Consider the following 24162-nt stretch of genomic DNA (forward strand, 5'->3'; position numbering starts at 1 on the left):
CAAAATCTGACACTGAGGGGGTGAACCCCTCCAAAATGCGACATTAAGGGGTGAACCCCCCAGAAAGTGACATTGGGGGGTTCGACTCCTCCAAAAAGTGACATTGAGGGGTTGAAGCCCCCCCAAAAAGTGACATTGAGGCTTGGCCGGCCCTGCCCCGAACGTGACATCGCGGCTCATGACGGTCACAGGGCTCCTGCGGGGCGGGGACACGGCCCTATAAATCCGCCCCAAAAGCGCCTTTTCCTCAATGAAAGGCTCGGGGAGGCAGAGCAGAGCCAGGGGAAAGGAAGGAACACGGACAGCGGGGTTTTTGTTCCGCTTTAAGTTCTTTTACCCTCCCCAATTTTATTTTTTTTTCCCCCCTCCCTCGCCACATTCCGGCTCAAGAGGCGACTCGGCAAAATGAAATATATTATAGGCATCGGAGGGTAAGTCCTTGCTAAAAATCTGGCTTGTTTTATGGTTTTTTCTGGTTTAATTTTTGGGGGTTATTTATCTGGGGTATAGGATTTGAGATATTTGAGGATATTCGGGATATAGGATTTGAGAGATGATGCAACTTGATGCGTGTTAATTCGTCGTGCTTAAAGACAGCAGGGTGTATTTAAGACACACTTTGAAGACATCCACTTTTATATATTCTTTAATATATATCTTAATATATACTTTTAGATGTGCTTTTATTTGATATATCCTTTTATATATTTTATAGGATTTAAAGAATGGATGCTGCCTCAACGGAGGGCAGCACATCCTTTCATACAGACTTATCTATATACATTTTATATATATTTTTAATACTTATTTGTCTTATATACATATTTATATATACAAATTTTATACTTACATGTTTATATATTTTTAGAGATACTTTCATCCACAGTTTTATTTATCCTTTTATAGTTTTAACAGGAGGGATGCTGAGATGGCAAAAACACTCTCTCAAGTAAATTTAGAGGCCAGATAGACCAAGAAAATTATTTTTAAAATTTCTCTGAAAGACGAAGAGGGGGAAAATCCCGTTTCTAATAAGATGGGGCGGTGGTGTATAAAGGGCATTGATTTTAATTTTAAAAGCAGGATTTAAGGTGTGCTCGTGTTGGGACGGGGTGAGAGTACGGCGGGAAAGTTCCGGAAATGGAATAGTGAAGGGTAATATGGGTTATTAGAATGATAATATATCAATAATATGCGACTGAGGGATTTATACAGCCTTGGGATTAAAAAAAAAAAGGAGGAGGAGTTAAGTTATTCAGGGCTTTTACATTAAATGGGTTATGGGGCGTATGAGGGCAGCGAGGCCGCTCCATCTTGAGCAGCGGGGCCGCGGTTGTGAGGGACCGGCCATGGCGGCCCTTCAGGGGCTCGGGCTGTGAAGGACCGGCCATGGCGGCCCCGCCCGCGCGCGCCCCTCAGCGCCGCCGCTGCGCGCGCGCGGGAACCGGCGGGGCCGTTACACGCGGCCGAGCGCGCGCGCGCGCGGGGCGCTGGAAGGGGCGGGACCGGGAGGGGCGGTGACAGCCAATCGGCAGCCGGGGAAAAGGCGGGGCTGGGGGGGAGTGGTGGTCGCAGCCAATCGGCGAGCGGCGCGGGGGGGGCGGGAAATTCAAACGGGGGGCGAGCGGGGTTGGGGACCCTGAGGGTCAATTCCTGGGTCCCCTCAGGGGATCGCGCCGCCGGACAGGGTTCGGATCCCTCAGGGTCAATTCCTGGGTCCCCTCAGGGGCTCGGGTTCCCCTCACGGGATCGCGCCGCCGGGCAGGGTTCGGATCCCTCAGGGTCAATTCCTGGGTCCCCTCAGGGGCTCCGGTCCCCTCAGGGCTCCCGCCGCCGGGCGGGGTTCGGATCCCTCACGGCTCGGCTCCTTCAGCGGTGTCTGCCCCGCCGCGGGTCCCCGTGGCTCCCAGACCGGTTCTAATGCGATTCTTCCCGCTCCGTGCAGGGTCACCAATGGTGGCAAAACCACCTTGACCAACAGGCTCGTCAAGGCGCTCCCCAACTGCTGCGTGGTCCATCAGGATGATTTCTTCAAGGTGAGTCTCCTCTTCCTTGCAGCGTTGGTTGTACATGCAGGGCAAGTCAGTTTAGACAGCTTAGGAGCCAGAAGCTTTCAGGTTTTGTGGGGGTTTTTATATATATATATTTGATTTTTAAATGACTGGGCAGGTGGGAAGTTCCTGACCTTTACAAATGCCACAGGAGCCTTTATATGTTAACAACAGATTTAAATTTAGTACTGAATTCAGGCAGAGGTTATTTACTGTGCTCTGCATGAATGATTTTCTCCATATTGGGATTTCCCACGTTATTTTACTAAATTAAGAATGAGACTGCTAAATTATGCTTTAACATTTAAGCACCTCCTATGCTGGTTTAAATATGGAAAGGGGGTTTTATGGGGGAACTTTGATAGTTCTGTATCAGAACCCAATTAAAATATTGAAGAGATTAATGCAGAGATTCACTGCCCTCTGCCTGGAGTGCAGAATGTTCCTAAACCCTGCACGTTTCATGGCAAGGAGGATATCCCTGGACCCCACCACCCGTGGAAGTCCAAGAGATGTGGGAATGGACTTGGAGCAGTTGTGGGTCATCCCCAAAGATGAAGTGCTCCAGCCCCAGCCTCATGTGCTCAGTCTGTGCTGCACAGATTTGATCGCTTAGGAGCCCTTGGGGGAGGCATTCTCTTTGATTTTCCATAAAAATCTGTAACTTCTCTTTTGAATGAATGCCAGCATGAGGAAAGCAGTAACTGAACAACCAAAGTGCTGCTATACCCACCTGCATTTTTATTAGAGGAGTTCAAATACCTACTCTTTGAAAAACCCATACATTCTAGCACTTATTTAACTGTATCATCACTTTAAAACTCCCGTATGATTCACAAACAATGCCCTGTAGTATTTTACCAATTAACAAACAAGCGATTAACGTAAAAATCTTAATCCAGAGTGGTTTGATTGAGCCAAGGGAACTTCCCAGAGCTCTGGGGGTTGGGGCAAGCTGGGAATGTGGATGTCCCTGCAGGCCCAGCTGGGGCTGTGGCTGGCAGTGCCCAGGGGTGGTTGTGTGGCAGTAGTGGCCAGGTGCTGGTGGCATCGGAGGGAACTGATCCCGCTGAGGTTGCAGCAATGTTTTATTGCTCACTATATTTCAGCCACAAGATCAAATAGAAGTCGGGGAAGACGGCTTTAAGCAGTGGGATGGTAAGAGCAGTGTTCCCTATAGGATGCAGTAATGTATATTCTTTTCCTAAGTATTTCTCTTTTTTTCGTTATTAAAAGCTTTAACAGTAAATTTCCGTAATTGTAACTTTACCGAGCTCAATCTATTTTATACTTTGGAGCCCGTGGTGTGTGATGGTGTTTGATGGTGTCCCTTTTTCCCACCCACCCCCTTTCTCCTGACCAGTGTTGGATTCTCTGGATATGGAGGCCCTGGTGAGCACAGTGCGGGCCTGGATTGAGAACCCAGTGAAGTTTGCCCGTTCGCACGGGGTGAATGTCACACCTGGCTCTAGAGAGCCAACCTCCCAAGATATCCATATATTGGTCATTGAAGGCTTCCTGCTTTATAATTACAAGTAAGGTTTGGAGAACTCTTCATGGTTTGCCAGGGAAGATCCTTAAATCCCTCGTGCCAGAGCTAAAAACTCCTTTTTACTAATTTCCCCTTCCTGCCTTGTTCTGTATTCTCACCCTGGAGAGTTCCCTGCTGAAAAATGTAAAATTAACTCCTAAATGTAGAAGTGAGGTGAATTTAAGGTTCTGATTTGGGGCACAGCCTTGAACTCCAGGGGAGTTGCAGAGCAGGATTTTTGCAGGCTTCCCCTCATCCTCCCACCTTGGTGAGAACAAGGCAATAATCCATTCACTGCCTGGAATCTCTGCTGGAATTCAGGAACAGTTCTCTCCCGGGCTTGCTCAGCACTGACTGCACTGAGCTCAGTGAGAGGAGCAAGCTGTGGCAGAGATGAAACCCCTGAGTTTTTGTGGAGGACCATGGAATCCCACAAGGGTTTGGAAGGGACCTTAAAGCCCGCCCAGCCTGGCCTTGGACACTTCTATGAACATGAGCTGAGCTGTCCATGAACAAAAGCTGTCCCAGATTTTGCTGCAAACTGATTTTAGAACGATCTAGGAAGAGCCAGGGTTCCCAGCCCCGTGCCTGATCCTCCACAGGATCCCCTCTGCTCCCCCTCAGGACCAGTGGTTGGTGTTTGGGTGGGAAAGTCCCTGCTTGGGCCATTCTGCCCTTCAGAAACAAGCTTTCCATGGGTTGTCTTCAACAGACACAAATCCCATAGAGGCAGAGAGATTTTTGTGGTGTCTGTGGTGATTTCATGCTTTTTGCTGTTATTAAAAGTGAGATCTCCACGTTCTGTCCTTATCCCCTCCCCAGACCTCTGATCGAGCTGTTTGACCTTCGCTACTACCTGGCAGTGCCCTACGACGAGTGCAAGAGGAGGAGGAGGTGAGAACATTGCTGGGTGTGCATCCTGTCCTGCCCTCCTGTCCTTCACACTGCTCGTGGCCATGGAGTCATGGAGGGGTTGGGGTTGGAAGGACCTTAAAGGTCCTTAAAGGTCATCTCATGCCAGCCCTGCCATGGCAGGGACACCTCCCACCACCCCAGGCTGGCCTTGGGCACTGCCAGGGATGGACATTGACAGTTCTGGGATGTGCTGGTGCCATGAGTTGGATTAGAGTGGGAAATTGGACCAGAAGGGGAGGAAGGGAGTTCGATGTGGTCAGCTTGGAATGACAGGCTGGGGTTGGAGAAGACCTGAGATGGAGTCCAGCCATGAACCCTTCACCACTGACCACGTCCCCAAGTGCCCAAATACAGCCATGGGGACTCCACCACTGCCTGGGCAGCCTGTGCTGATCCCTCACAACCCTTTCCGTGAGAATTTCTTTTCCCAACACCCCAGCTGCAGCCAGGCCCCCCTCGCTGACATCCCTTCTCCATGCTGTTATTCCAGTACACGGAATTACACCGTGCCCGACCCGCCGGGGCTCTTCGACGGCCACGTCTGGCCCATGTACCTCAAACACAGGAAGGAGATGGAGGACTCTGGGGTGGATGTGGGTAAGTGTTCCCCAAACACAAATCCTTCCGTCCTGGCACTGGGATTTAAGGAATTGGGTGATTTCATTCGAGGAAGCTTCCACTGTGATGATGCAGGGTGATATTTTTACTCCCAAGTTGTAATCCTGGCCTATTTTGGATAAATACTGGCAGTTTTAGAGCTAAGAACTTCTCCCCTTTGCTTTGTACCCTTAAGGACTCAGAGGGGACAAAAAAGTCCAAAAGAAAAAGAAGGGATTTATAATGGATAAGGATTTCACAGGCTATTGTATTTTCAGGATGGTTCTGTTTTTCTAGGTTGTCCTTTGGGTCAATAAAATATGAAATATTTAAAAACTAATCTCCCAAAGTCTTATTCTGATGGGAAGCCCAGCCTGATTCCTCCTTTTCTCTCCCAGTTTATTTAGATGGCCTGAAGTCCAGGGATGAACTCTACAACCAAGTGTTTGAAGATATTCACAACAAGCTCCTAAACTGCTCATAGGTAACTAAAATCCAGAGGGTGGAGGATGAGGGATTGTTCTGGGGAATTTCACAGCTTGGAGCTCACCCTTCTTCCCTTCCTCCTTTCCAGGGTTGGGAGGATCCCAAAGATCCGTGTACAGCGATGTAAATAATACTTGGAAGTGGGAATGGGAATTTGTGTGAACTCCTCTCCCACTGCCCTTTGGCAAGTCCCTTCTGTATATAATTGAAAACTGAGGATAACTTATTCCCACCACATGGACAGGATGGCCTCGGTGGGGTTTATTTTTTAATTATTTTATATTCCACTGGCTTACAGAGAAGCTGGAAACAGCATTTTTATAGCAGAGCAAGTAGAGCTGTGCTGGGAAAACGAGAGAGCTCCTGCAGACAGAAAGGCTTTGTGCAAGGCTTGTTTGTAACATCATCAACTCAGTAAAAATCCACTTCAGTCTCCTTTTGGGGTCCTGATATAATTCATCACTCAGCTTTATTGCAATAAAAATGGGTGTGAAGCTCACCCAAAACACAACAACAGCCCCTTTTTCCTGGGTGTTCGGAATTCCAGCCCTGGGTGGCCTCAAAGCTCCTTCCACGTGTCACTGCTTGGGTTTGGGTGCTCACATGGCCCCAGCCAGGTGGGAATGGCTCCGTTTGTGAATTTAAATCCATGAGGTGAAGTGGGGGATTTCTCAGGGAATGAGAAAGGAGAACTGGGCTTCCCTACGAGCCATTTCAGGCATTAAAGCTAAAACAGCATCCAAATTTCAGCCTGAGAGGGGCAGTGCCAGGCAGTGCCATCCCTGAATGTGTGTGGGGCCTGCCCGTACAACACCTGGGGGATGAGCACAGGCAGCTCTCAGCACTGAAATAACTTGGCTTGGGGGTCCCTTCCTAAGATTTTGGGGCCTGAATTAGAAACTGCTCTGGAAAAGCAGCTGCTTTGGATTAATTAATTTCAGTTAATGAGGGGTCACCAAAAACCCACCAAGGGGGGGCTTTCAGCAGCCCGAGGGGAAACAGATCCATCGCCTTGTCCTTATCCCACTCTGATGATTTCCCAGTTGTCCCAGGCAGGGATGGCATAGCCAGAAAGGGATCTGGGCACACCCACCCCACTGTGATGGCAGTGTCCCCGGGCAGGGACAGCCTGCTGTGACCTGTCACCCTGGGGAGCACTGCCCAGAGCTCAGCAGATGCCAGGGGATGCAGCCGTGGGCTTTCCCTGTGCCTGCACCGGTTGGTTTAAGCTGCACAAAAACGTTTGGGGTTTGTGAAGACTTATAAGGGAAAAGCCCTCGCTCCCACCCCCTGCCAAACTCTGGGAAGCAGAAATGGGAGCCTAAAAAAGGCATTTTGGTGTCTGTCCACAGAGGAGGAAACGTCACGGGGGGTGGCAGCTCCAGCTGCTAAGAGGGGGCTGGAGCAGAACATCCTGGTAACGTCACAGCGCTGGAACCCCCTGGGGCAGCACAGCCCGTTCCCGAGCTCCTGCAGGCCTCAGGATTAGGAGACTCGTGAATCACACCCCAAATTCTGCTTTTTTAGAGCTATTTTGGTGTCATTTCATGCATCCACGTGAGTGAGATCCCCCTGCTGCTCCAGGGCCGGGGTGAATGACCGGTGACTTCCAAGAGCCTTTTGGGAGTGTGAAACCCAAAGCCTGGGCAGGAAGAGAATCCAGGAAATGTTTCTCACTATGTGCCCTTTGCCCAGCTCAGGAACAGCCGGGACTATAGGATTTCCATACATCCTTTCACCCACTGCCTCTGCAGGCAGAGCTGGGGCTGCCCCAGATCCACACGGAGTGCCTGGATGGGCACCCTGAGGGCCCCCAGGTGTCCCCTCACTCACGTGGCCAGGGCTGGTGGCCGTGCTGGACACTGGGACAGCCCCGGTCACGCCACCTCCCCTGGGAGCCAAGTGCCTTGGCAGGGAACACCGGGGCAGATTAAATTATCTCAGGTCCACGTGTCCCATGCATGGGGGTGAAACCTACACCTGCTGGAACGTCAGCAGGGACAGGGACATGGGGCACAGCCCCCCTGATCCCCAGGGAGCCATAGGGGACACAGAAGAGTGACAAATAAACCCTAAATGGAGCAAATCCCCTGGGCCTGGAGCTGAGCTGGAGGTGAACCCCTGGTCAGCCAGGGGGACGCCTGCGATCCACTGGCATTTGCCTGGTGATTCCCCCGGATCAAATTCTGCTGCATCTTGGCTCCAGGGGGCCGCAGGCAGTCGGAAAGCCCGCGGTGCTCCCGGGGGAAACGTGCTCCCTGCTCTGGTGTTCTCTGGAATGTGAGAACGCTTTGGGACCTGGCTCCCCCTGTCCCCAGGAGTGAGGGATGTCAGGCAAGAGGAGCTGGGGGCTCCCCCAGCCTGGGAACACCCCAGAAACCACCCCCAGCCCTCCCTCCGTGCCCACAGCGAGCTCACCCACCAGCACTGGGTCTCATAAGGAATAAAATGCATTTTCCCCCCCAAAATTAAGGAAGTCCCTCTGGGATGGGAGCGCAGTGGGGGAGTTGTCACCACAGGGCACATCCTTATCGCCCTCCCAGGCCCTGTCCCACTATGGCAGGAGCTGAGGCAGCCGTCCCACTACACAGAAACCTTTATTGTGGGAAAAGGGGAGCCAGGGCTGGGACAGGGGGACAAGGGGTGCAGCACCCTGGGGGAAAAGTGGGGTGCAGGGGGGCTGTGGAGCGTGAGGCCACGCAGGGATCAGTCCTTGGTCCCAGCCCATGCGTGGCTGCTGCTGCAGTGCAGAGGGGAGCTCTGCCCACCAACCCCTCCACGGGGCACTGGGGCATCTCAGGGACCCGGGTGACAGCGGGGGACAAACGTCCTGGGGAGCGCAGGGACACGAGCCAGGCAGGAGCTGCACGTGGGAAGCCAAGCCCTGGGGTGGCACAGCCCCAGCCCCCGAGGTGGGGGCTCCAGGGAGGCACAACATCCCCCCCTGCACACCGGCAGGGCTGGGGGCACTGCCTGGGGGTGAGCAGGGGCACCGGGGAGCAGCCCCAGCCCCCGGGGTGAGCAGGGTTAGCGGATGCTGCCGTCGCCCTCGCTGCTCTGCAGCTTCTCCCGCTCGATGGACCACACCAGCTCCTGCACAAACTTCATCTCCGAGGCCACCTGCTTGGCCAGGGCCTCGTAGTGGTTCTCCAGCTTGCGGTAGCGCCGCTTGAGCCCGTTGGCCGCCTGCACCACGCTCTTGGTCTCCTCCTGCGCCTGCTTCTTCAGCGCCTCCGTCTTCTGCAGCTCCTGCCGGATCTGCCGCAGGTCCTGGCTGATGCTCTCGTTCTCCTCCTTGTACCACGACTCCTTCTCCTCGTAGATGGACAGCAGCGCCTCGATGTCCTCCTGGAAGGATTTCTTGTTCCTCTCCAGCTCTCGGAGGCTCTCCTCGGCCGCAGCCACCTCTTCCATGACCTTGGAGAAGCGCTCGAAGTTGATGTAGGTGTTGTTGGGGGGCATGCTGGAGTGGGATTTGATGGTGTACTCCTTCAGGCGCGTGGTCTTCAGCCGGCGCCGCTCGGGCTTCTTGCAGCTGTCCTCGTTGCGGACGTTCCTCCTCTTGATCACCTGTGGCAGGGACAGTGGTGGCTGCAGCAGGTGTCACAGGCAGTGACACCAAACTGGTCCCCAAAGGGCTGGGGGAGCAGCAGAGCCCCGGCCTCGGGGGTCAGGCACCCAAAAGGTGCCGATTCTTTGACTTCTCACCTTAATCCAAGGGTGCTCCAGGCTCTGGGCAATGGTCATTCGCTTCCTGCAAACACAGCAAGGCTGGGATCAGGGCAGAGGCTCTGCTCCTCTCTCCCTGTTACAGCCCTGGAAAAGCAGCTTGGATCCTGCGATTGCCTCTGGGATCGGAGCCTGGACAAACTCAGTGCATTCAGGGCCCCCCAGGCAGGAGCTGCATGCAGCCCCCAACCCCTCAAACTGCCTCCCAAGAGAAGCACAGGCGGAGCATCCTGTGGGAACCTCCTGTCCCCACTGCTCCTTCCCAAGCCCCGAGCCCTGGAGGCCCAGCTCAAACCCTCCCAAACCCCAGTGGAGCTGCTGATCCCAGAATTCACCCCACCCCGGCGCAGGCAGGAGAGAGGGAGCTGCCTGTGCACAGCAGGGCGGGCAGGGGGGACTGTCCCCTCTCCCAGAGACACCCCCAGCTGTGCTCCCTGTCCCTCACTTGGGGTCCTTGACGAGCAGGCGGCGGATGAAGTCCTTGGCCAGCTCGCTGGTGTTGCTGAAATATTCCTCATCGAAGTCGTAGTTGACAGCAGAGATATTGGTCAGAGTCTCCTGCTTCGTCTCCCCCAGGAACGGGGAGGCTCCGCTCAGCCTGAGGAGAGAGTGGGTTGGGACACCCCAAAAAGGCTCCAGCCCGAGGTGGGGGGCTCATCCTGCAGCCCTGTGCCCTCCAGAGCTGCCTCATACTCACAGGATGTAGGTGATGACCCCGATGCTCCTGGAAGAGAGAGGGAGAGGAGGATGAAGTCACACAGAGCTTTCGGCACGAAGGGAGATCCACCAGCATGAGGGGATTGGCTGCTGGAGCCTGGGAAGGGGCTCGGGAGGGGAATCACTCACCACATGTCGGCCTCCAGCCCCAGGGGCTCGTAGTTCACAATTTCTGGGGCTTTAGGAGGAAAGGACAGAAAATGGATTTATTGTGGAGGAAGGAAGCCTGGCCCCATGGACACATCCTGGCAGCAGCACCAGAGTGCTGGGTGTCTCTCCAGGATTAATCCAAAGCTTTCAGTACCCCGAGGAGCCCCCAGGAATGCTCACCTACAAACTCTGGGGTCCCAAAGATATTCTTGAACTCGTTCCCAGCCTCGATCTTGTGGGCGATCCCGAAGTCGATGAGTTTGATGCGAGGGTTTGGCACGTTCTTGTCCAGCAGCATGATGTTCTCTGGCTGTGGGGAGAGAGGAGCTGGGTCCGTCCCTACACAGCAGCCTGGGGGAGCTGCCCTGGGCTCCTCATTCCAGAGGAGAGGATGAGTGCCTCAGGCTGGGAGAGATCCCAAGCACCAGAGGAGAGGATGAGTGCCTCAGGCTGGGAGAGATCCCAAGCACCAGAGGAGAGGATGAGTGCCTCAGCTGGGAGAGATCCCAAGCACCAGAGGAGAAATGCCTCAAGCTGGAGAGACCCCACCTGTTTCCCCACTGCTCTGCAGGAAGATTTCCAGAGCCCACCTGGTGGTCTCATCCCTGCTCCCAGTGAGGTGTCTGCAGCTCCCAGAGCCCACCTGGGGGCTCATCCCTGCTCCCAGTGAGGTGTCTGCAGCTCCCAGAGCTCACCTTGAGGTCGAAGTGGGCGATGCGCTTGGAGTGCAGGTAGTGCACCCCGTCCAGGATCTGCTTGAGGAACTGCGTGGCCTCCTCCTCGGTCAGGGACTCCTTCTCGGCCAGGAAGTCGAAGAGCTCCCCGCCGGACACCAGCTCCAGGATGAGCACCACGTCGGTCTTGTTCTCGAAGATGTCGTGCAGGGTGATGATGTTGGGGTGCTGGATCTCGCGCAGGATGTCCACCTCGCGCTCGATCTCCTCGCGGCTCACGCCCCTGCGGCTGGACGACAGCCGCCGCTTCTTGATGAACTTGGCCGCGTACTCCAGCCCCGTCTTCCTCTCCCGGCACTTCCTGACGATGGCGAACTGCCCGCTGCGGGGACAGGGAGCACAGCATGTCCTGCCTGGCCACTGCAGGATGAGGGATTCCCCCCAGGAATGCCAGGAGGTGAGGGAGCACAGCATGTCCTGCCTGCAAGCAGCTCCACGACGGGCACTGCAGGATGAGGTTTCATCCCAGGAGTGCCATGAGCTGGGATCTGGGGATAGCCGCCCACTCCTGGGCTTTGGCAAATTCCTGCCAGGAATGTGGCAGCTGCCAATCCTCCCTGGGCTGTTCAGGTGCTGCTGTGATCACCCAGGGTGGGAGATGCCCCCATCAGCCCTCCCTTCCCAGCCAGGAGCCCCCAGGAACAAACCCCGGAGCCCAGTGGTCCCAGGAGACCCCAAAGCCCTGATGGAGAAGGCAGGTGGAGGGAAAATGCCTGAAATCAGAGCGACTGCACCTGGACCTGAGACTCCTTTACACCTTTATCCATCCCTGGATCATGGCAAGGGACACACACAGCCCTGGGGGGCACAGTGGGGTCCAGCCATGGCCACCTCATCCCTCCCCATGGCTCACAAACAACCCCAGCCACAGAGAGGCAAAAGAACCTGCAGCAACTCCTGGAAGTTCCTCAGCTTTGAAAAAAGCCCACTTAAGTGACCCAAAACGCTTTTGCTGCGCAAGTGCCCGAGGAGGGGCCACGGCGCGGGGCTGGCGCGGCCGAGGCAGCGCTGGAGGATCCCGAGGCGGCTCCCCCAGCCCCGCCTCTGCATCCCGGCTGATTAAATCCCATCTGCGGGCTCTGAGTCACCCTGGATCCCTCCCACAGGCGCCGGGCCAGGAGCAGCCACCGAGGAGGGCCGGAAGCCGCCAGCCCCGGACGGGAGCTCCACCGGGAGCTGCGTTAATTAACGCTTTCTAAAAAAATCTCTATCTGCCAGAGATCCCTGACTGTGCACAGCCCTGGGCCTGCTGCCCACACAGGGGGCACAGGGACACCGCGGGGATCCAGCAGCCGGATCCAGCGAAGCTCCCGGCAGGGGTGCAGCCATGGAAGCCCCCCGAGAAGGCAGCGGGATGTGCCTCACCTGCCCAGCTCCTCCCCCATCTCATAGAAGTCCTCCACGCTCTCCTGGCGGAAGGTGGACATGGCTGCGGAGCCCTCCGGAGCGGGAGCCGCCCCGCCGCTGCCAGCGCTGGATGTCAGGAGCGGGGAGCAGCCGGGGATCAGCACCTGTGGCACCGGGAACAGGGGGCTGTGTCCCGGGAGATCACACCGACACCCAGGGCACCGGGAACAGGGGGGCTGTGTCCCGGGAGATCACACCGACACCCAGGGCACCAGGAACAGGGGGGCTGTGTCCCGGGAGATCACACCGACACCCCGGGATCAGCACCGGGAACAGGGGGCTGTGTCCCGGGAGATCACACCGACACCCAGGGCACCGGGAACAGGGGGCTGTGTCCCGGGAGATCACACCGACACCCAGCACAGGGATCCCGGGGCATGCACAGGCCCGGGCCAGGCGGTGCCGTGCGGCAGAACCACGGGCTCATCCCAGGGATGCCCCCCGGTCTCACCACGCTCAAAACCCAGGGGACAGAGAGGGGAAGGGGGCCACAGCCTCTCCCTGCTCCACAGGCCCCACACCCGCTGTCCATCCAGTCTCCTCATCCCTTTCCTGGCCCACTGACCCTCCCTGCCCCACAGTCCCCTCCAACCCCCACAGTCCCCCACGCACTCAGCTCCCAATCCCTGCACATCCCTTTCCTGCCCCACAGCCCCACCCCAATTCCCCAGAGCCCCTCTCACACCCACGGCCCCCCAATCCCTCCCCATCCCTTCCCTTCTCCACATCCCCCCATCCCAATCCCTACCCCTCCTTTTCCAGCCCCGCGGCCCCTCCCAGTCCGCTCCCACACGGCCCCTCCCTATCCCACAGGCCCCTCAATCCCTCTCCACCCCTTCCCCGACCACAGCACCTCCCAGCCCCGCAGCCCCCACACCCACAGCCCCCCCATTCCTCCCTTTCCTTCCCCACCCCACCCCACAGGCCTCACAACCCCCGCACACCGCTCCCCGCGCCATCCCTCGCTCCCCACGCCACGCAGCCTCCCTCCATCACCCCTCTCCCACCCGCACAGCCCTCCCGTCCCTCCCGGTCCCACACCGCCCCTCACGGACCCCTCATCAGCACCGGCCCCCGCTCCCAACCTGGGCCGCCGCCGCCCGTGTCGCCGCCGCCACATTCCAACACAGCCGGCCCCGCCCCCTCCCACACAAACCACGCCCGCCTCCGCGCGAAGCCCCGCCCACACCGCAGCATCCTCATGCGCCCAAGCCCCGCCCACACCCCCGCCAGAGGCCCCGCCCCGCCGCCCGCGGATGGGCGGGGCCAAGGGTGGCACTACTCCTCCATCCCCACCAGAGGGCGCCATCCTGCCCCTTAAAAACACCCCAAAAATTCACTTTTCGTCACCATTTATCCAATTTTATTAATTCCAGTGGCACTAATACAGGCGGCGATGGGCACGACGGACAGTCACGCTGCAGATAAGGCATCCTCACCCGCTCTCTCTTTCCCCCCGTTTTCCTTGTCCTCTTTAAGCACGCCCCACTCCCTTCCAGGCCCTTCTGCAGCAGTATTTTTTTTTTTTGAGTCAAATAAATACAGAATTGGGCAGATCTAGTGGAAATGTTTTAGTTACAATGGCAAAGATGAGTCATGTGCAACACAGAAACCTATAAGGCTTTTTTTTTTTCTTTTTGTTTGTTTTCCTCATTTGAAGTTCTCAAAATCGCTATGAAACCCATTTAATTAACAAGATGGTGGTCACAGGCGTCTAGCCCCTGGCGGCATGGGTGATAACGCTAATTAATTCAATTTTTCCTGCTCTCCCAGAGTTCCATGAGTGTCGTTAGAGTTTGTCCAGGAAGTTGTCGAGGGCAGGGATTCCTTCCTTGAGCCCTTTGCGCTTGCGGGTCTCGGCCACCACCTGGGCTGGCCGGGTGGCACTGTCAAAGGGGTCCCCGGGCAGGATCTGCCAGTGGTCAAAGACGCACTGGGGGAAGGCCTGGCCACCCGTGTTGGACCTCAGATCTGCTGTGAAACCTGTGAGGGACAAGAGAAAAGGTGAGGAAGGACAGGAGTGGTCGTAGTTCAGTGTTGCTTCCATTGACAGACCTTTCCTCCTTTCCATGGAGGAACCCAGAGCGGCGCTCAAAAGCCTCCTGAGATCCCAACCAATGTGAGGTGGCAATGGAAAGAAGGCTCCAGGAAGAACTTAAGAGATCCTTCCAATGCCTAAAACTGGAGAGGGACTTTGGGCTAACATATGGAAGGACAGGAAAAGGTGAATGGATTCCCACTGCCAGCAGGCAGGGAGAGATGAGATATTGGGAAGGAATTGCTGGCTGGGAAGGGCTGGGATGAATTCCCAAAGCAGCTGTGGCTGCCCCTGGATCCCTGGAAACGTCCAAGGCCAGGGATAGTGGAGGGTGTCCCTGCCATGGCAGGGGTGGCACTGAAGGACCTTCAAATGTCCCTTCCAACCCAAAATGTTCTGCAACCTTGGTCTCTTCTCCCAGGCAACAAGTGACAGGTTGAGAGGAAACACCCCTAAGCTGTACCAAGGGAGAGCTGGAGATTTCTAGGAGAAGTGTTTCCCCAGAAGGATGGTCAAGCCCTGGCACGGCTGCCCAGGGCAGTGCTGGAGTCCCCATCCGTGTGGATGTGGCACTTGGGGACACGGTTCAGTGCTGGGGAACAGCTCAACTCAAGGATCTCCTGAGGCCCTTCCCAGGGCTCTCCCTCCCAGGACGGCCCCAGGACTCACCGAAGGACTCGTTGACAGGCAGGTAGGCCTTGACCACGAACATGGGGGTCCCGGCCACCTGGGTCTCCTCGAACACGTGGCCACGTTTCCTGTTCAGCACCCCGTAGATGCCTCCCACCACCTGCTCTGGGCACTGCAGGAGAGACCAGAGTCAGGACTGCACCCAGCTGCTGTCCCCCCTTCCTGAGGGCTGGCAGGGGCTGTGTTGTGTTGTGATTTCAGGGTTTACCTCAGAACCCGGGTCCCTCCCCTGAAGATTCCCTCCCAGGTGTGTCAGTCACCTCTGCCTCCCCTCTGACCCCTCCCAGCACTGTCTGTCAATCCTGGCATTCCAGAAGGGACTGGCAGATCCAAAGGATGCCCTCTACCCCTGGGGAGCATTGGGCCATCCAGGTGTCCTTTGTCCCTTTGTCCCTCCCCTCCTGTCCCTGCTTGGTGACTCCCTGCCCCTTCCCTGCCCCTCTCCCCGGGGTTCAAAGGAGCAGCAACCACGGGCTCAGGGAGTTCTGTTGGAGCTGGTGCTGCATTCAGAGACCTGTGGGCCAGAATAAAGCTCTGGATCCAAACCCTCCATCAGAACCGACTCCTTTCCTTCACCATCCCCTTAAAGCTTCTGCACAGAGGGAAACCTGAGGAGCAGCCCCTGTTATGGGGGGAAGCTCCATCCCAGCACCACCAGAGCTCCTGCAGGCCTGGACTTGTCTGCAGTGCCCAGCTGCAGCACCCAGCCAGCCAAAAGTGTCTGTGGGGTGAAACACCACACACCCATAGAGCCAAAAGTGTCTGTGGGGTGAAACACCACACACCAGCCAGCCCAAAGTGTCTGAGGGGTGAAACACCACACACAGCCAAAAGCGCAGTGGGGTGAAACCCAAACAGTGTCTGTGGGGTGAAACACCACACACCCATAGAGCCAAAAGTGTCTGTGGGGTGAAACACCACACACCCAGCCAGCCCAAAGTGTCTGTGGGGTGAAACACCACACACCACCAGCCAAAAGTGTCCGTGGGGTGAAACACCACAGTGCTGCTATCTGGTTCAGCACCAAGGGCCAGACAAGCCGAGGCACGTCGCACCTGCAATACTGGTGAATATCCCACTAGGGCTGCTCACCTGGATCTCCACCAGGTAGATGGGCTCCATGAGGCGCGGCTGGGCAGTCAGCACGCAGGCGTAGAGGCAGCGCCGGGCCGTGGGGATGATCTGGCCGCCGCCGCGGTGGATGGCGTCGGCGTGCAGGGTCACGTCGTGCACGTCGAAGCGCACGGCGCGCATGTTCTCCTCGCACAGCACCCCCTGCCAGGGCACAACGGGGCACATGTCACCACCCCGGGCACACCCACACGGGGCGCTGCTCCCCTGGCTCACAGGAGCTCTGTGCAAGCAGCTCCCTGAGCAGCAAGCCCACCCAGGAACCACCTGATCTCCTTGCTGAGGGATGAACCTTCAAATGTTGGACTCTGGGAGGTCTTTCCCAACCTAAGGGGTCTGTGGGGCACCAGCTCACTGCCCTGTGCCATTACTGCAGCATCCTCATGATCAGCTCTGAGGTTCAAGCCACAAGAGCTGTCACACATTTATGGTGCTGAAACCCAAGTATTTGGCCAAGGGAAATGGGGTTTTTTTTTGGTCTCAGTAATGTCACAGAAGTTGCTGGCTTGGAATCTCCCTCAGACTGAAACTGAATGGTGTACAGGAAAATGAACCCTTCCTGTTGCTGTTCCCAGTCTGTCAATTTACCCTGCAGTCCTCTCCTGTCTAATCCTGAAAATAATTGCTAAGATAGGGCCAAGTCCCTGCCAAGACCCTCAGAGCACCTTTCCTCCTGAAGCCAGTTGTGTTTTTCACCGGACTGTCCAGATATTACATTTTGCTCCATGAGAAGCATTACAAAAATAAGCATGTGTCAAACCCTGGATGCCACCCGGACCAAGACCCCACCCCTCACCTCCTTGGTGGCCCACTGGAAGCCGGCCACCACGCTGTCCTTGATCTCGTTGAGGTACTGCACTCCCTTGGTGATGTCGGTGAGGATGTTGGGGCCGGTGCCGTCGGGCCCGAAGCACCAGATCTTCCTGGCCTCGGTGACGTCCCACTCATACTTCTCGGCCAGGTACCGCGCCCGCTGCTTCAGCTCCTGCCGGGCCGACACCTCGCCCTTGTCGATGTCCTCGGCCAGCCCGTCGGGGAAGGGCCGTGCCTTCATGTACAGCCGGTTGTGTTTGTTGGGGGACTTGGAAAGGCACATCACGTTGGACTCCTCGCTGACCGTCTCGCGGTACGACACCACGGGATCCGATTTCTGCAGGGACACGGTGGGTGTGAGGCACCACAGCTGGACAAACCCCACCCTGAGCTCAGCCAGCACTCAGCCTCTCTACCTTAATGGGGATGCAGGCGTGGTCCTCCTCCAGGTCCTTCAGGCAGATCTCCAGGTGCAGCTCCCCGGCGCCAGCGATGATGTGCTCCCCAGACTCCTCAATGATGCACTGGGAACAGCAGGTGAAGCTTCAGAATGAGCCACAGCCACAAACACCAGCAACTCTCTGTGTTTTTTATGTTTGACCCACAGAGCTACCTCTAGATGTCCTCCCCACTGACCTGGTGGTGTCACAGCACCAAGCCAGGGACCAATACCCAACTCAATACTTTCCCAGGACTGGAGGCAGCACCCCTGGATGCATCCCTGCATTATCCACTCACCTGCACCATGGGGTCAGACTTGGCCAGGCGCTTCAGCCCCTCCACCAGCTTGGGCAGGTCGGCCGGGTTCTTGGCCTCCACAGCCACGCGCACCACGGGGCTGACGCTGAACTTCATCACCCTCATGTTGTGGGCGTGCTCGAAGGTGGTGATGGTTCCAGTCTTCACGAGGAACTGGTCCACACCAACCAGCCCCACGATGTTTCCACAAGGCACGTCCTCGATGGGCTCCACGTAGCGGCCCATCATGAGAATAGTCCTAAAGGGAAAGTTGGGTTAGTGAGGTTGGGATGGCGAGGAGATCCCACTGAGCCCATAGCCAAGCACCTTGACAGGCCTCAGACATGAGAAGAGACCTGAGACAGCACCAGAACCCCTCAACACCCCAGGCAGCACACACCTTTGAATTGGCTTCAGGTACAGATCCTCCTTCTTGCCAGGGGTGTAGTTTGGTCCCATGATTCTGACTTTCAAGCCAGTGGAGACGAGACCAGAGAAGACACGGCCGAAAGCGTAGAAACGTCCCTTGTCAGAGGTTGGCACCATTTTGGAGATGTACATCATCAGGGGGCCTTTGGGGTCACAGTTCTTAATGCCTGCGAGGGGGAGAGACACCAGCTTAGCCCAGAGTTGTTGATGTATCTGGCACCCAGCTCAAAACCCCAACTCACGACCTACACCACTGTCCCAGCCCAAAGGCTTTTGTCTGGACAAGAGCAAATGGAGAATGGCTTCCCACTACCAGAGGGCAGGGATAGATGGGATACTGGGATGGGATTGCTCCCTGGGAGGGAGGTGAGGCCCTGGCACAGGGTGCCCAGAGCAGCTGGGGCTGCTCCTGGATCCCTGGCAATGCCCAAGGCCAGGTTGGATGGGGCTTGGAGCAGCCTGGGACAGTGGAAAGTGTCCCTGCCCATGGCAGGAGATGGGGCTGACCTCTAAAGTTTCTTCCAATCCAATCTATTCTGAGATTCCATGCAAGATCACATCACCAAGGAATGTCTTCAACAAATCTAGGCTCAGATGGACGCTCTGGCTACTCTGAGATTACTCAATCAGCTCAGTGCTCCAGAACCGAGCTGTGAGCCACTAAACTGTTTGGTCCATGCTAGAAAAGACACAGACTCAACCCCAGACACTCCTGAGCCGTGCACATGGAGAACAAACTCGTTACAGGCGTGCTGGAGCTGAGGCCTGGCAGCAAAGCAGCAGCTCCTCCTACCTATGGCAGCCTCATCGTCAGGGGGGCCCTCGTAGAGCAGCTCGCAGCGATACTTCTGGGCTGTGACGGGGGAAGGCAGGTGGATGGTGATCATCTGCAGCAGGGCATCTCCAGCTGGCAGCCACCGCCTCATCACGGCCTGGGCAGAGCAGCAGGACCCAGTCAGAGGGTTCCCAACAGGAGCTCACCTCCCCCTCTTTCCCCACCTCCCAATCTCCCAAGTAGGCTGATGTTGACACAACTGGAGCAGCACAACTGCTCAGCTGCTCCCCAGAGGACTCAGACCAGCCTCACCTTCAGCAGGGGTTTGCCCTCCTTGTCCTTATCCTCGCTGTCCAGCTTGATGTCCAGTTTCTCAATCAGTTTAGCAGCCTCTTCCTTCTTGAAGTTCATGATTGCATCGAAAACCTGCGACAAGAGCAGCCGTTGGAGCGTTGCAGTGACCCAGTCTGGAGCAGCTGCACCGCTGCTCCTGCAGAGAACTCCTGCTCCTCCTCAGCACCCAGCCTCACCCCAGGAGACACAGCCCCCCAGAGCAACCAGGTGTGTCAGACAGCTGAATTTCTTCAATCAAGCAAGTCAGGTCAAAGTGAAGAAATTTTCCATCATCATGCACAGAACAGATGCGCAGGGCAGGAGGTGCCGGCCAAGGAGGAACCCTGAGGAACTCACCTTGAAGATGGGGTCAAGGATGAGCTGGCAGAAAGTCCTGGGCAGTTTCTTTCCATCAGGGCTAGTGGCAGATTTGCTGAATTTGCCAGTAGCAGGGTCAAAGTATCTGCAGAGAGAAGGAAATGAGACACTTGTCCATGATGTCAGCTACAGACACACAGCTTGTTCTGCCTGCTCAGGGCAGAGCCAAGGGCTGCTGAGGAAGAGCCATTTCCTGCTTTCCCCCTCCTTCAGCTTTCCAGCACTCACCAAAATGTAATTAACTCCTGTTAAAGCAGGCACAACCACGCCCTGCCCCCTTTACCCACCCTCTGCAGTGCCAGGCTGCAGCCATGCAGAGCTGATCTGGAATTCCATTCACCACCATTCCCTCCTCACCTGTCTCCCCACAGCTTCTTCATCATGTCCTCGACTTTCTTGGCACGCTCGGCTGGGCTGAGCTGGGCATCTCCCTTGGCAGCAAACTTTGCCACGTACATCTCAGCAAACTGCTTCAGGGTGAAGGCCCAGCCGTGCAGGCCCGAGCCGAAGCCCACGGTCCCGAGCACCGGGTCAATCTGAGGGGGAGCAGCAGAGCTGGGTCAGGGGAGCAGCCTCAGCCCACCCCATCCCCATTTTGTACCCCAGTACAGAATGGACCTTCAGGACACTGAGATTCTGATAGTTCTGTCCCAGTGACCACTCTGAGGGCTGGGACAGGCACCATTTTAGCTTTGTACTGCAGTCCCACTCCCAGCAGATGTGTGCTCAGGTTCACATGCAGGTAGGATTTCCATCCTTCCCAGGAGGAGCAGGAAGGCTTGGACACCTCCAGCTTCTCCTCAGAGCCTGACACCCACAGCCCTGCTCCCTTCCCAGGAACCCAGCAGCAGAGCAGGTGGGAAGGCAATGTTAAAAACCATCCCATTCCACCCCTGCCATGGGCAGGGACACCTTCCCTGATCCCAGGGTGCTCCAAGCCCCACCCAGCCTGCCCTTGGACACTTTCAGGGACTGGGCAGCCACAGCTGCTCTGGGCAACAATCCCAGCCTTTATTTGCTCAGGCCTTGAACAGGAAATTTGGGAGGGGAGCCAGCAAGAGCCCCAAGCCATCCCAAGCCTGGGAGTTCAGGCACCCTCACAATCCCCCTATCCTCCACTTTGGGATAAGGAATTCTCCCTGAGAGCTGCTCCCTGTCCCCAAAGGGGCTCCATCCCAGCACTCAGAGCCTCCCTCACCATGATGTTGCCCATGGGGCCGCTCTCTCCCTCTCCGTAGGTGGAGATGATGACGTTGACGTTCTCCACGATGCGCTGGAAGGTCTGGTACAGCTCCTCTGGCTCCAGCTGCAGCTCCAGCAGCGCTCTGTCCATCTTGTTCATCATCAGCACGGGTTTGATCCTCTCGGCGATGGCCTGACGCAGCACGGTCTCTGTCTGCACGCACACGCCTGCCAAGCACAGCAGCAGTTAGCAATGAGCTGTCCCCAGCTCCAAATCCCCCAAAATGCTCTCCAGCTGCACAAAACCTCACCAGAGACACAGTCCACGACAACCAGGGCACCGTCAGTGACTCGCAGAGCTGCGGTGACCTCTGAGGAGAAGTCCACGTGCCCAGGGGAGTCAATGAGGTTGATCAAGAATCCAGAACCATCCTTGCTCTGCTTGATGAAGGCCAAGTCGTTCTCAGAGAGCTCATAGAACAGAGAAATGGCTCTGAAAGAAAGGGAAACCATTAAAATGACGATCTGTGTTATTCCTCCCTAAAGTTCAGAAATGTTTTGCCCCACATAAACTGCTGCCACCACTGGAGGTGGCACCCAGTGCTCTGCTCTGGGTTGCAGTTGGTGACCCTGGAGATCTTTTCCAACCTGAATGCTGGGCTCCAGGATTTCCTGAAGTGTATTCCAGGGAGGTGAGTGTGTGAGATAACAGCAGCACAGGCTACAACCTGTCCTTCCTAAGCCGTAACATCCTCCAGAATCCCAACCTCCTCCAACTCCCTGCACCCATAAAGGGCTTCATTCCCAAATCATGGATTTAAGCTTTTCCTATCAATCCAAACCATATTCTCCATCCCTTTTCCAGCCCCTCAGAGTCATCACACCCTCTGTGGCAGCACAGCCACCAGGAACATGCCCAGAGATGCCCCCAAGGGTCTCCACACTGCATCCACGGGACATCCAACAATCCTGGTGCTGAACTGGGAAGATGAAGCTCCTGCTTCCCCAGCACGCAGCAAAGAACTGCTCAATGACTGAGCACAAGCCAGTCAACACTTGCTCCACCATTCAAGCATTCAAGACCCTCACGAGCAGAGATGAGCTTCTGGACTAGACCAAAGCCCAACAGGACTTCCTTCCACCTCCTGGAGGAGCCCAATCCCCCCGGAGCCCAGCGCAGGGAGCAGCAGGAGCCCGAGGGGAGGGCACTCACGTGGATTTGATGGTGATGCACCGCTCCTGCTCGTCCTTGCGGGTGTCGGTGAAGCGGGTCTCGCCGGCCCGAGCCGAGGCGATGATCCCGGCCTTGCACACCAGGGAATCCGTCAGCGTGGACTTGCCGTGGTCCACGTGGGCGATCACGGACATGTTCCTGATGTTGGCCTTTTTGTCCATGATGGCCCGTATCTGGTCTACTGTGAAGTTCACCTTGGGGAGGGGAGAAGGGGGACTCAGCGTGTACAAAAACAGCTTTGGCGATTCCAAGGAGGCCGAATCGCCCATAAATACCTGCCATAATCACGGTGACACCACCTCTGCCTGGCTGACAACACAACCCGCAGCAAGGGCACCGCAGCGGGGCTGCCGCACCAACCCCTCCCTGCCCCGTGTCCCTCAAGCCGCGGTGTCAGCAGGTACAGGGCACAAATCGCCCCTAAAACCGCGCCCGAGCCGGTGCGGGTGCCGGTGACAGCCCAGACCGCAGTGTTACATAAGGCACGACCGGCACCGCAGCGCCCCGTCCCCGCCGCCGCGCTGCCACATCAGCGCGGCCGCTCCCGAGCCCCGTGGGCCAACGTCAGCCCCGGCACCGACACCGGCGGCTCCTGCCGGCTCCGGGGGTGTCACGGCCGCCCGGACCGGCCCCCTCTCGCCGCCCCACCCTCTCCCCGCAGCTGCGGCCCGGCCCGGCAGCACAGGCCGCAGCCTCCGCCGTGTGACCCGCGGCGCCCGTGGAAGCGCCATCCCCGGCGATACGGGAAGCGCGACGGCCGCTGATCCTGCCGAGAGCGGCGGCGGGCGGCAGGGGCTCACCATGGTGGCGGATGGCGGCGGATGCTGCGGGGCGGGGGGGTCACGGCAATGGCGGCGGCTCGGCCCTGTCTCGCTGGCGAGCGCAGAGCGGGCGGAAGAGAGCGCTGACGTCAGCCGGCGCCCTCTTATAGGGCGGCGGCGCCGAGGGGCGGGGCCTGCGCAGAGCGCGTGCGCGGCCGCGCCGCTCTATCCCGAGGACTCTATGGTCGGAGGCTGTTCCGCCTCGCCGGCACCACGTGGTTGTCACCGCGTCTGCACCGGGACTGCAGCGAGGCGACACCGGGGGAACAGCGACCGGCAGCGGCAGCCCCGCCCCGCTCGGGCTGCAGCGGGTTGAAAGTCACACCGGCAGCGGGAAGGGGCGAAGAACCGGCCCGGGGCACCGGGGTCGGTGAGGCCGCCCTCGGAGCGGTATCACCGAGCGGCAGCCGAGCACGGCGGCTCGGCCACTAGGAGCAGGCGGTACGGCCGAGCCCGGTGGAAGGCAGCGGTCCCAGGCACCGGTGGGTCCGGCTCGCCCCGCCCCGGTCCCGCAGGGTGCCCGCAGTGCGCATGCTCCGGGCGGGCCGGTGCTGCAGCGCCCCCTGCGGGCGGGGAGGAGCGCGGGGGCAGCACCGGCCGGAGCCCCCGCCGGGCCCGGGGTCACGGGGCTGGAACGGAGCTCAGGGCTCGGGCTCCAAACCATCCCTGTGCGCCCTCATCCGCCTTAGAGCTGGCAGGAATCATGGAGTGGATGGTTTGGCTCAGAAGGGACACGGAGGAACGTTCAGTGCCATGGCAGGGATGTTCCAGCGTCCCACGCTGCTCCAGCCTGGCCTTGGGCACGGCCAGGGATCCAGGGGCGGCCACAGCTGCTCTGGGAACCCCATCCCACCCTCCCAGCCAGGAATTCCATCCCAAAATCCCATCCAGCCCTGCCCTCTGGCAGTGGGAGCCGTTCCCTGTGTCCTGTTCCTCTGTCCCTTGTCTCTCGCCGTGTTTCTTGTTGGGTCCTTTCAGCTCCTGGAGGCCACACTGAGCTCACCCCAAAGCTGCTCCTCTCCAGGCTGCACCATCCCAGTTCTGTCTCTGGCAGCTCCCAAATCCCCAGCGCGTTCCCAGGCTGCCCGTGTGAGGCAGGGACAGGCAGGACAGCCATGGAGGGACACCCAGGATGGCTTTGGGCGCAGCTCTGCCACCGTGACAGGATGAATTATCGGCCTTTGGGGTTTCCATAGCAATCGGGTGGGTTTTTAGCACCAACCCTGGCTTTTGCCAGCCTAGAAGGGAAAACTGGGAAACCTGATTTGCATCCTGCTCTTCCT

At 57.4% G+C, this 24162-nt stretch overlaps 3 protein-coding genes and 1 non-coding gene across 5 annotated transcripts; 1 reads left to right on the plus strand and 3 right to left on the minus strand.

Annotated features, from left to right (window-relative positions):
* The first annotated feature begins 262 nt into the window (after positions 1-262).
* On the plus strand, positions 263-6016 carry NMRK2 (nicotinamide riboside kinase 2). The gene is made up of 8 exons (XM_030966681.1): positions 263-431; positions 1946-2036; positions 3161-3209; positions 3415-3586; positions 4405-4476; positions 4988-5094; positions 5493-5578; positions 5669-6016. Exons 1-7 carry the CDS (start codon positions 406-408, stop codon positions 5576-5578), a joined length of 603 nt encoding a protein of 200 aa, XP_030822541.1. The 5' UTR covers positions 263-405; the 3' UTR covers positions 5669-6016.
* Positions 6017-8172: 2156 nt separating this feature from the next.
* On the minus strand, positions 8173-13461 carry DAPK3 (death associated protein kinase 3). Of its 2 annotated transcripts, none has more exons than XM_030966619.1 (9): positions 13403-13461; positions 12276-12421; positions 10872-11232; positions 10357-10486; positions 10156-10204; positions 10007-10033; positions 9755-9907; positions 9289-9334; positions 8173-9150 (listed from the first exon to the last, which is right to left on the minus strand). In XM_030966619.1, exons 2-9 carry the CDS (start codon positions 12335-12337, stop codon positions 8608-8610), a joined length of 1371 nt encoding a protein of 456 aa, XP_030822479.1. In that variant the 5' UTR covers positions 12338-12421; positions 13403-13461; the 3' UTR covers positions 8173-8607. The 2 variants fall into 2 exon arrangements, with proteins under 2 accessions (XP_030822479.1, XP_030822480.1); XM_030966620.1 differs by having other exon boundaries at positions 13373-13436.
* A 196-nt stretch (positions 13462-13657) lies between these two features.
* EEF2 (eukaryotic translation elongation factor 2) lies at positions 13658-22999 on the minus strand. The gene is made up of 15 exons (XM_030966507.1): positions 22859-22999; positions 22038-22252; positions 21136-21317; positions 20841-21052; positions 20000-20178; positions 19622-19727; positions 19244-19357; positions 18950-19088; positions 18128-18323; positions 17728-17986; positions 17406-17513; positions 16973-17326; positions 16138-16320; positions 15025-15157; positions 13658-14300 (listed from the first exon to the last, which is right to left on the minus strand). Exons 1-15 carry the CDS (start codon positions 22859-22861, stop codon positions 14107-14109), a joined length of 2577 nt encoding a protein of 858 aa, XP_030822367.1. The 5' UTR covers positions 22862-22999; the 3' UTR covers positions 13658-14106.
* Positions 19496-19564, minus strand: LOC115914444. Its single transcript, XR_004061427.1, has one exon. It is a non-coding gene; the product is annotated as a small nucleolar RNA SNORD37 (small nucleolar RNA).
* Positions 23000-24162: the final 1163 nt, after the last annotated feature.

The sequence above is a fragment of the Camarhynchus parvulus genome, chromosome 28 (genome assembly GCF_901933205.1).
Source record: "Camarhynchus parvulus chromosome 28, STF_HiC, whole genome shotgun sequence".
In the NCBI taxonomy this organism is placed as follows: domain Eukaryota; kingdom Metazoa; phylum Chordata; class Aves; order Passeriformes; family Thraupidae; genus Camarhynchus; species Camarhynchus parvulus.

Coding starts and splice junctions, on each gene's coding strand:
- NMRK2 (XM_030966681.1), top strand. CDS start 406: ATGAAATATATTATAGGCATCGGAGG. Junction 432..1,945: donor TATATTATAGGCATCGGAGG/GTAAGTCCTTGC, acceptor CGCTCCGTGCAG/GGTCACCAATGGTGGCAAAA. Junction 4,477..4,987: donor GAGTGCAAGAGGAGGAGGAG/GTGAGAACATTG, acceptor CTGTTATTCCAG/TACACGGAATTACACCGTGC.
- DAPK3 (XM_030966619.1), bottom strand. CDS start 12,337: ATGTCCACCTTCCGCCAGGAGAGCGTGGAGGACTTCTATGAGATGGGG. Junction 11,233..12,275: donor ATGGGGGAGGAGCTGGGCAG/GTGAGGCACATC, acceptor CTGTCCCCGCAG/CGGGCAGTTCGCCATCGTCA. Junction 9,908..10,006: donor GGGGTCATCACCTACATCCT/GTGAGTATGAGG, acceptor CTCTCTCCTCAG/GCTGAGCGGAGCCTCCCCGT.
- EEF2 (XM_030966507.1), bottom strand. Junction 19,728..19,999: donor AAGAAGCTGTGGGGAGACAG/GTGAGGAGGGAA, acceptor TTCTCTCTGCAG/ATACTTTGACCCTGCTACTG. Junction 18,324..18,949: donor TGACGATGAGGCTGCCATAG/GTAGGAGGAGCT, acceptor TCCCCCTCGCAG/GCATTAAGAACTGTGACCCC.